The sequence below is a fragment of the Octopus bimaculoides genome, chromosome 21 (genome assembly GCF_001194135.2).
Source record: "Octopus bimaculoides isolate UCB-OBI-ISO-001 chromosome 21, ASM119413v2, whole genome shotgun sequence".
NCBI lineage: Eukaryota > Metazoa > Mollusca > Cephalopoda > Octopoda > Octopodidae > Octopus > Octopus bimaculoides.
This window is the reverse complement of record NC_069001.1, coordinates 8,091,187-8,102,254: the sequence shown is the minus strand read 5'-3', so window position 1 is coordinate 8,102,254 and position 11,068 is coordinate 8,091,187. Positions and strand designations below refer to the sequence as shown.

The 11,068-nt window shown below is 36.2% G+C and overlaps 3 protein-coding genes across 4 annotated transcripts in view; 1 reads left to right on the top strand and 2 right to left on the bottom strand.

Annotated features, from left to right (window-relative positions):
* Nucleotides 1-3,628, bottom strand: part of LOC106876940 (zinc finger protein 492) — a 17,251-nt gene extending 13,623 nt beyond the window's left edge. The window contains exon 1 of the mRNA XM_052975377.1: nucleotides 3,104-3,628. The gene's annotated coding sequence lies outside the window, so the exon portion shown is untranslated. The remainder of the gene's footprint in view (nucleotides 1-3,103) is intronic.
* Nucleotides 1-11,068, top strand: part of LOC106876932 (zinc finger protein 91) — a 35,864-nt gene that overhangs the window by 6,550 nt on the left and 18,246 nt on the right. Inside the window, exon 3 of the mRNA XM_052975294.1 lies at nucleotides 4,531-4,725. Coding sequence (XP_052831254.1) covers nucleotides 4,531-4,725 — 195 coding nt within the window. The remainder of the gene's footprint in view (nucleotides 1-4,530; nucleotides 4,726-11,068) is intronic.
* LOC106876937 (zinc finger protein 239) overlaps nucleotides 6,812-11,068 on the bottom strand; it is a 5,704-nt gene continuing 1,447 nt past the window's right edge. The window contains exons 1-2 of one of the 2 annotated variants that reach the window (XM_052975375.1): nucleotides 10,495-10,737; nucleotides 6,812-8,623 (exon numbers count right to left, since the gene is read on the bottom strand). In XM_052975375.1, the coding sequence (XP_052831335.1) occupies nucleotides 7,505-8,275 (771 nt within the window). In that variant the 5' untranslated portion in view covers nucleotides 8,276-8,623; nucleotides 10,495-10,737 and the 3' untranslated portion in view covers nucleotides 6,812-7,504. Of the gene's footprint in view, nucleotides 8,624-10,494; nucleotides 10,738-11,068 lie in introns of those variants that run through there. The other variant, XM_014925694.2, reaches the window with a different exon arrangement.

Here is an 11,068-nt window from a genome sequence, read left to right as displayed (position 1 = left end):
TATATATATATATATATATATATATTTGTGTGTCTGTCTGTCTAACTGGTAAGGTGTGTTTACATCCCTGTAACTTAGCAGTTTGGTAAAAGAGACCAACAGAACAAGTACTAGGCTTACCAAGAGTAAGTCCTGGGGTCAATTTCTTCAATTAAAACCCTTTAAGGTGGTGCTCCAGCATGGCCACAGTCAAATGACTGAAACAAGTAAAAGGATAAAATATTGATCCCAGAAAGACAGGTGAAGGAATGTGGCCGAGTGGTTAGAGTGTTGCACTCATGACTGCAAGATTGTGATTTTAATTCCCAGACTTGGTGGACCGTTGTATTCTTGAACAAAGTACTTCGTTTTATGTGGCTCCATTCAACTGTAAATGAGTTAACCTGCAATGGACAGGTGTCCCGTTCCAGGAGAATGTTCTGATTTTGGTCATCCATATGCCATAAAAACTGGGTAATCAACTGCATGAGTCATACAACTCAAGACAGAAATGTCCAGGGGTTGATGATTACAAAGATGGAAAAGATAAAAAGTGAAGTTTGGGATTTGAACTCAAAGTGCCGAAAGCCAGAACAAATTTTGCAGTGCATTCTACTGAAACTCATCTTATCCATGTATATATGAGAGAGATAAAAACTACAGTTAATGCCTTGGTATATGAGTTAATTTACTCCTGGACACTGCTCATAAAGTGAAAACTCGTAAAACAGAGCATTAATTTCCCATAGTAGCAATTTTATAAATCGTAATTCGTTCCCAGAAAGATATTTTACCTATAAAAATTGTAATACTCGTAAATAAATGGCAATAAAACAACAGTAGAATGTAAAGTAAAAAGAATGTCAAGATCATTTATTATAAAATATATTATAATTGTTTTCTGAATCACTTACACTCACACACACCATCACTTGTAGTAGACACAGTCACTGATTCACAAGCACCCAAAGACAGACTTGTAGATTTCTTTTTTAGAAAACAAGTCTAGAGTTGTTTGCTAAGAAGAAGCATATTTTTGCTCTCTATAAATTTTTCGGTAACACAAAGAAGCATTTGTTATGGTAGTAGAAACTCTTGCACTTCGTTCAAAATTTGGATCTTGTACTTGAAAAATTTCCAAAGCTTTATCCAAATGCTGAAATGCTTCCTCGAGTCCTTTCAATTTGAACGTACTAACTGGCGTTTCATCAACAGTGTCCTTTTCCTTTTCTGCTGTTGCCTCCTCTTGCATTGCAACAAGTTCTTCGTTGGTGAGTTCGTCACTATGTGATTGAAGCAGCTCATCTATGTCACTTGCTGACACGTCGAGATTCAATTCATTTGCCAGCTTTACAATTTCTTTTAGTACATTTTCTTGTAGTGATTCAAAATTCTCAAAATCAGTAAGAAATTGAGGGCAAAGGTTTTTCCAAACACTCTTCATATTCTTTTCACTGACATTATCCCATGCTTTTCTTATGATTTTTACAGCAGTATAAATGTTGTAACTTTTCCAGAGTTCCATTACAGAAGGTCCCCCTTCTTTGACTGTTTCTTCATTCAGCATTGCAAATGTGTAGCGTAAATAATGAGCTTTAAATGTTGCAATAACACCCTGGTCCATTGGTTGCAAAAGTGATGTATCCCGAGGCAAAAAAATAACTTTGACATCAGGATGGCGATGTTGCAGAATTGGAAGGTGGTTAGGTGCATAGTCAATAATCAACATTGCATGAAATGGAAGTTCATTCTTATCACAATATTCCTTAACTTCTGGCACAAAGTGATATGAAAACCATTCTTCAAATAATGTTGTCGTAATCCAAGCTTTTTCATTAGATTTCCATATGACTGGAAGAGTACTTTTTAAGATACCTTTGAGTGCCCCAGGATTTTCCGCTCGATAAACTAGCATTGGTTTTAATTTAAAATCCCCAGATGCATTTCCTCCAAATAATAATGTCAGTAGATCATTTGCAACTTTAAAACCAGGCAGCGCAGATTCTTCCTTAGCAATGTAACTTCTGGGTGGCATACGTTTCCAGAAAAGTCCTGTTTCACTGACATTAAAAATCAGTTGTGGCATGTAGCCTCCTTCTTCAATTATTTTTGCCAATGTTTCTGGAAATTTTTTTGTTGCTGGATGGAGATCAGCGTTTGATGCTTTGCTTTGCATTCTAACAGCATGCCACCCATGTCGATTTTTAAATCGCACAAACCATCCTCTGCTCGCAACAAAAGTTTCGTTTGTGTCACCTTTCATTTCTTTAAGCAGATTGAAAAGACACAATGCTTTGCTACGAATCGACGCTTGATCAACAGTCATATTCATGCGTTGTGTTGTGTCCCTTATCCATGCATTTACAAGTCTTTCCATTTCCGGAATAATGCTTCCAGCATCTCTTTTACGAGACCACGTTGATTGCAAAGGCTGCGCATTTCTCACTTGAGATAAATATTTCTGTTTTTCTTTGAGAATTGTGCAGACAGTCGACGATTTAAGTGAAAATCTGTCACAAATGTCTTTCACAGTTGTACCGCCATCGTGCATTTTTACAATTTCATACTTTGTTTTTAAAGTTATGGCTTTTCGTTTCTTTTTGCTCCCGTCGGTATCGGTTGTACACTTTCGTTTAGACATATCGTGTGGGTTTTTTCAAAATGCCGAAAATAGTAAAGTACACGTATACAATATAAAATATGTAGCACGAAGAATTAGCTTATAATCTCATTCAACAAAGCGCACGTGCTAATTAAGACATTGAAACTTTATCCCGTCATTTTACTCCGTCGCTATGTGTAGACGTGTCAGAACCAGTGATGCCACACACAAAATGACTGTTTAACATTTTTTAATATTTATTATAGAATAAAACTCGTAAACCCGGGTCTCGTAAAGCGAGGTATTACTGTAAATAATTATAGCACTGACCGTTAGCCTTATGGCTAAGATCAATATCAATTTAATATTTAACTAAAGAAATTTTCGGTGACGTGAAGGTGTTCTATCAGTCTAGTAGGAGGTGTTACGAATATATTATGATAGATCAAACAAAGAGAAACATTATATTGATGAACGGAAAATAGACGATTGAATGAAGAAAATAACTATTTGAAAAATTACCTCGTCTATATCTCTTTCAGTGAATGAAGCAGTAAAGCTCTGAGTGAAGAATAACAGAAAAGAAAAAGACAAATATTACACAAATCCCCTGTTATTATTAAAAGTCAGTGTTGGTTGTGAAGTGTGTTACTTCGTATATGTTATAGCATAATATGTTAATGTTAATTTCTTTTATATAACTTTAAAATCTCACAACAAATGGGGTTTTCTTGAGATGGACGGGCTTTGAATGGCAACGAAGTATCTCTTCGATTTTGAAAGTGTGAAGTAAATATCCGGTTGAACATGCGCATGACAAAATGTCCCCGGTGATGAGAATGAATTGTTGACATGTATCCACGTTGTTGTTGTTGGCACTCCGTCGCTTACGACGTCGAGGGTTCCAGTTGATCCGATCAACGGAACAGCCTGCTCATGAAATTAACGTGCAAGTGGCTGAGCACTCCACAGACACGTGTACCCTTAACGTAGATCTCAGGGATATTCAGCGTGACAAGGCTGACCCTTTGAATTACAGGCACAACAGAAACAGGAAGTAAGAGTGAGAGAAAGTTGTGGTGGAAGAGTACAGCAGGGTTCGCCACCATCCCCTGCCGGAGCCTCGTCGAGCTTTAAGTGTATTCGCTCAATAAACTCACAACGCCAGGTCTGGGAATCGAAACCGCGAGTCCGCTGCCCTAACCACAAGGCAACTGCGCCTCCACATCCATGTGTACTTTTATCATTCAACCATAGCCCTTGATTTCTGGAAAGATCAATTCCACACAGCCACGCCTACATTTACTGTATGTATGTACATAATAATACCTATCTATACACACACACATATAATTTCAGTGTAGAAAATGAATAATTTGGGTGTAGCGAGGATGAGGATGATCCAAAACAGTCTCTTATATGAAGGCCTAATGAAGGGGGAAGTAAATGTGAAGAAGTGTATGGTGTGATCAGCACAGGGAATGATGAAATGAGGATGGAGAGCTTCAAGTGATGAGATGTAAGATAGGAAAGGTGGGTGAGGACGTAAAGCAAGGGAGTAACAAAGATATGTTTGGCAGAGTACAAAAAATATACATCATGGCTTCTAAACACTACCCTTGTGTCGGTATGTTTTGCCATGGGAAGATGGGTCTTCTGCAGCACTATGCATCACTAATTAGAATGGTCCTTATCATCCATGAGACTTGCATTTTAAGGCCAACCGTCACCCCTTCTTTGCCCTCTTCCATAGGTTCCATTAAGTTAGAGAGCTCAGCACTTCTTTATGCTGCAGCCAACCTCCATGCACATCACATGCCCATACCAATACAGCCATCTCCTTTGCATGTTACACTGGATTCCTCTTATACCCAGTTTTTCTCTCAGCTCATTTGTGCTCTGTTGTTCATTGGAATATGTTCACTTCCTTTCTTTTTATTTTTCAAAAGTATTCTACATTCAAGGTCCATGTCTTGCTATCAAGTAGCATCACAATTCTAACACAAACACCACACAATGTAGCCTTCATCCTGAAGGAAAAGACTAATGCTGTTAGTAATGGAATTGGATCTCAGGACTTTTACCATTCTGTTCTTACCCTGATTACTATATTTTCTGAACAAACACCTCCCTTGCTAATATTTGTCAGCTAGGTACCAGAAGCTATTGACTGTTACCATAGTGAGCCATCCAGGTATTTAGGAGACTATTTCCAGTGTGTGAATGTGCATGGTCAAGTGGTTAGGCTATTGCACTCACAATCGTTAAATCATGGGTTCAATTCCCAGACCTGGCAGTGTCATGTATTCTTGAGCAAAACACTTTACTTTACCTTGCTTCAGTTCCCTTTTCACTCAGCAGGGAACATTGGTTGGCTCACTTAGCCAGCTGTTGGAGTCATTCCAAGGCTAAAACGATGCAAAGCACATTGTGACCAGTGACATGGAACATCTGATAGTCTGACCAATCACATGATTTCCAGTGTGCTCATGGTACATGTTGCTCCACTGCATCTGCCACACACAAACCCTATCTATGTCTGTTAACCTGCAAGTGATTCCACTACATCTCGTGTTTGAAGGTGGCACAGGGTACAGCATATGGAGCTCCTAACTACTCTTTTACAGCATTTCCATTTAATAAAACTGAAAGGTCATGTATGCATTTAATGTGTTGCTGCACTTTGTGTAAGTATGACGTCGCCAGTACCGCCTGACTGGCCCTCGAGCCGGTGGCATGTAAAACACCCACTACACTCTTGGAGTGGTTGGCGTTAGGAAGGGCATCCAGCTCTAGAAACTCTGCCAAATCAGATTGGAGCCTGGTGTCGCCTCCTGGTCCACCAGTCCTCAGTCAAATCGTCCAACCCATGCTAGCATGGAAAGCGGACGTTAAACGACGATGATGATGATCAGTGATTTGTATATATATATTCTCATTACTCATTAGACTGTTTCTAACTTGGATACCATCAACCAATTAGATATATCACAAACTAACTCAACAGTCACTAAACTTATTTAATCAACAAAATCATCATATTGCTTATCTCTCATTTCTGAGTATCTAGTATAAAAATAATGCTAATTTAAGCACAAGGCCAGCAATTTTGAGGGGAAGGGGAAGATGATTGCATTAACCCGATTGCTCAACTGGTACTTACTTTATTGACCCCAAAAGGAAGAAAGCCAAAGTTGAACTCGGTGGTATTTGAACACAAAATATACTGGTTTCAAATTTGGGCACATGGTCAGCTATTTTGTGAGGGAGAAGGGTTTAAGTTGACCATAATGATCACAGGGCTCAACAGATACTGGTTTTATAACCTCAAAAGATGAAAGGCAGAGTTGACCTGGACAGAATTTGAACTCATAGTAAAGTATTGGAAGAAGTCCCACTCAGCATTTTGTTCTACACACTAATAATTCTGCTGTATTTAGTATAAAATAATATTGATTTCAAATTTTGGCACTAGTCCAGCAATTTTAGGGAAGGGACAAGTCGATTGCATTGACCCCGGTGTTTGAATGGTATTTATTTTATTGACTCCAAAAGAATAAAAAGCAGAGTTGACTCCGGCAGCATTTGAACTCAGAACATAAAGACAAAATGCTCAGCAGCATTTTGAGTGGCATGGTAACAATTCTACTAGTTCGCTACCTTATTTAGTATAGAATATCAACATTTTTACGTCTACCTTTTCTTGCTTGCATGGGTTGGATAGAATTTATTGAGGCAGATTTTCTATGGTTGGATAACCCTCTTGTTGCCAACCTTCACCCGTTTCTAAGCAAGGTAATATTTCCCCATGGCCAGACATGCTTTTCATAGAATATTGGAAATGAGTGTTTGCTTGTATAACAGCGACACTCTAAAACCATCATGCAACACATAGAGACACAACTACATGCACACTCACCCATACAATGAGCTTCTTTCTATCTATCTATCTATCTATCAAATCCACCCACAAAGCTTTGATCAACCTTTAACAAAAGGCACTTACTCAAGGTGCCATGCAGTGGGACTGAACCCAAAACCATGTGGTTGGGAAGTAAAATTCTTAACCACATAGCCATGTACGCACCTAATTTTATAGCTTCAAAGTAAAAATGAATTTAGAGGAAAGTGTAACTTTTATCATACGACAATGATACAGTTTGTAAATTCTACAGTTTATCATTGTGACAGTGCAATTTTTAGTTACGTCAAAAATGATAAAAGAATAACTTTAGAATAAATCAGCTTTATTTATATTTTAGGTTATTAAAAATATTTGCAATGCCTAAGGAGTCAGAATTCAAGATTCTGAGCGAGACAAAACATTGACAAAAGTTGATGTTATATCTTGGAGGAGAGCTATGTCCCACTCATGACAGCATGTAGAATTAACATATAAACACTGAAGATAGTTCACAAATATCACCATTTTTGAAATGACATTAGGTTGAAGTTTACAGTTACACTTGTAAATTAGCATTCAGCTTAAACGTTAAGTTTTTTTTTTAGGAAAGATGCTATAAATAAAGAAGTTTATGTATGAATTCCTTGACAGGATACATGTGTAATCTAGAATATCCATCAGATATCTCACACATCATCTAATGGTAAACTGAAATGGTTTCTTTTGTGGTTTGTGTATTCTTCGGTGATGTTGTCCTTGATTCATGAGTATACATTTCTTAGCCATTTATCCTCAACGTCACATAAAATAATAGAATCTTTTCTTCCTGCTAAAAAACAATGCTTTTATTAACAATATCACAGTTGTAAGTTATCTCCCAAATGCAGACATAGTTGTGATTAAATAAAATACATGTTGGGAGGAGGTTATCACACTTATGTCCTTATGTGTCTCATGTCCTGTGTGAATATATTTATGGGCATATTTTTTTCTCATTGAAGGGATTTTGACAGACCCAATTACTCTTCTATATGAACACGTACATGTGCACTTAGCTGGCATTTCTGAGAAAATGATTTATCACAGATATCACACTGAAATGGTTTCTCTTGCATATGAATACACATATGTTTATTGAAATGATACTTTTGAGAGAATGATTTACCACAGATATCACAGTGATATGGTTTCTCTCCTGTATGAACGGGTCTGTGAGAAGCTATGTGACTTTTTAGAGAGAATGGTTTACCACAGATATCACAATGATATGGCTTTTCACCTGTGTGAATGCGTATGTGAGCAGTTAAGGTATATATGCGAGAAAATGATTTACCACAGATATGACACTGATATGGTCTCTCTCCTGTATGAATGCGTTTGTGCTTAGTCAAGTGAGAATTTTGAGAGAATGATTTACCACAAATATCACAGTGATATGGTTTTTCTCCTGTATGAGTTCGTTTGTGAGTAGTCAATGTACTTCCATGAGAAAATGATTTACCACAAATGTCACAGCGATGTCGCTCCTCTCCTGTATGAAGACGAATATGTATGCTTAAATCATCGTTTCGTGAGAATGATTTACCGCACATATCACACTGGTATGGTTTTTCTCCCGTATGAATACGTATATGAGCTGTAAGGTTACTTTTTTGAGCAAATGACTTTTTACAGATATCACAGTAATATGATGTTTTTCTTATCTCTTTAAGCATCTTTTCAGGAAAATCAATACTTTCAGGCTCTGTTTTACACTTAACCAGGTTCCCACATAATTCATTTTCCATCATTGTTCTTTTTTCACCACAAAAAGAGAAAAAATAATGTATAAATTACTTTTGTTTAAGTATTTTATCCTCTTCCAATTTTCTATATTTTCATCATCTCTGATTTTGTTGATATCTGAAGTCACCGCAAATCCTTTTGTAAAATTTGTCCAAGTTTAATTAAAATGTAAAATCATCTATTTCATGTCCCAGACAACACAGAGGTTTTTCAGAGGAAAATATTTCACAGTAATTACATAAACAGTTTTATATCTCTTCTGAATAACATCTTCCTTTAGTTTTTAAATGATGATAAATAGTGATGTATCCGAAGTTAAAAAATGTTCTCTTATGCTTGTATCATCTGATAGTCTGTAATAATAAAGAAACAGCATAAGATAGAGAGGATAATAAAAAAAAAAAAATCAGTGATTTAACAGTGAAAATTTTACTACATTTCTATACTGAAAAATTAGACTTTAACTGAACAAATGAATTCTTTTTGTAATTTGTTATGACATAATTAAACCTTGCATGAAATTTACACATTTGTAGGCCTGTGCGGTGCCAAGTAAAAACATCCAGCACACTCTGTAAAGTGATTGGTGTTAGGGGAGGGCTTCTGACCATAGAAACCATGCCAAATCAGACTGAAGTCTGGATCAGCCCACCCTCACCAGTTTGCCAGCTCTGGCCAGACCGTCCAACAGCATGGACAATGGATGTTAAATGATGATGATGATGTAGCTGTGTTATCAGTTCTGGGATTTTCAATGCTATCCTGAGGGATTTAGTCAAACAATTCGACCCCACCACTTTTTCCAAACCACAAAGTTATGGACACGTAAACAAAATACTGGTTGCTAAGCTATGAGGGGAGGGGGAAACACAAACACATATATAACAAGTTTCCACACAGTTTCTATCTCCTAAATCCCACACAAGGCTTTAGTCAGCCAAAGGTTATAGTAGAAGACACTCACCCAAAGTGTCATACAGTAGAAATGAAACAGAAACTATAGGGTTACAAACCATACAGCCATGCTTGTGCTTGAGTTTTTGTTTCTGTTATTCCACAAATCCATTCAAATGGTACATTATTTGTTTGAAACAAAGGTGGCTGTGTGTTAAGAAGCTTGCTTCCCAAACTGTGTACCTTCCTGACAACAAGCCTTGTTTTTCGAATAAGGTACTTTATTCCATGCCTTTTACATTGAACTGCTGTTTAAGTGAGGCATTCATAACATCAACACCAGAGTGAGTCAATATGAAGACCCATGAATGCAAACACACAGACACATATACTGTCATTTTATGCCTGATTAGGCTTTTATACAGTTCCATGAGCCATCAGTCAGTTTGAGGTGGTTATAGTAGAAAACACTTCTTCAAGGAGCCATACAGTGGAACTGATTCTGAAACCTAAGTGGTTGCACAATGAACTTCTTAACCAACCACACACACACACATTTGTTTTCAGGTTTCTGTAATTACTCACAAAACCTGCAAATATATGATATCCTATTTGTGAAGCATATTTTGAATTTATTTGATGTTCACACCAATTGCATACTTTTCATCCTAAGTCTCTGGATTGTTCAAAATTTTATCTACAATTCTCAATTTCTTTTTGGATCTCTAGGCACCATAGTAAATGATTTGATAATAAGCTGCTTTGATTATTCATCTTATTGACAGTTTATCTACTCGCTTTTTTTTTCCAATTATATAATCTAAACTTTGAGTAGATTACAACTGGTTGGTAATATTCAAGGTCACTAACAAATGCTTTTAAACTAAAATTATTTTTACTTAATTTGAAAACTTCCAAGTTTATAAATTAAAATTTATAATCTGTTTTACAATTTCAGGTTAATTTCAAATTTAATTACGCCACTTTTCCATTAGGTACAAAAGACAAAATTAATTGCATCCGCAGAAATTAAAAATTAATTGGGTTGCTCGATTCCCCAAGCTTAGATATATAAAGATAGCTTTTCTCTTGTCTTACTCAAAAAATGTCATACTTTATGCTAATGAGATCTTATTACTAAGAGAAAGATACATCTGAATTAAACAATCAACATAACTTGGACACAGAAAAAGAATTGAAGCGTGGACATTATGAGACTTTCAGCAAATAGAAAAAAAAAACCACTGGATGAATACAAATGGTTTAGTAGTAATTATGTAAAACCACAGTTTGAATACGATAAATTTTCTGAAGATTCACAATTACTTACTGTACGTGTATAATTAGCAGCAGTAGTACTTAACCTCGCTCTTATGGTAAATATACGGAAAAACCACAGCCTGTAGCATTTCTTCGTAAGAAGTACCACTATGCAAAATTTCAACTACCTTTGTAGTAATCTATGACCTACAACTAAGAATATGCATACATTAACTTTTATCATTTTTATATATCAAGGTATTTATTATTTCATACAAAATGTATACAATGTATTAAAAAAATACGAGAAACTACTGATCATTGTAAAGCTTAACTTAGAGGGATAGAAAGAAATGCAGATCCTATTATTACCGAAATAGATTAAATGAAATTTATGAAAGAAAATGCAATAAATGTCTTTTAGTAGATGTGTTGAATGCAGCATGAAGAATGTATTCAATGGCCTGTTAAGAGAAGAGACGGATCAACACTCAAGAAAATAAATGGAACCGAAATGTAGGATGAAGAGCTTACGTCTTTTTTTTTTAAATAAAAATATCAATAATTTCGATGCTGAAGAGATGAGTTTAAATTTGATATCACTCGAGGGTTCTAGTCTTCACATTTGACATTATGCTAAAAAA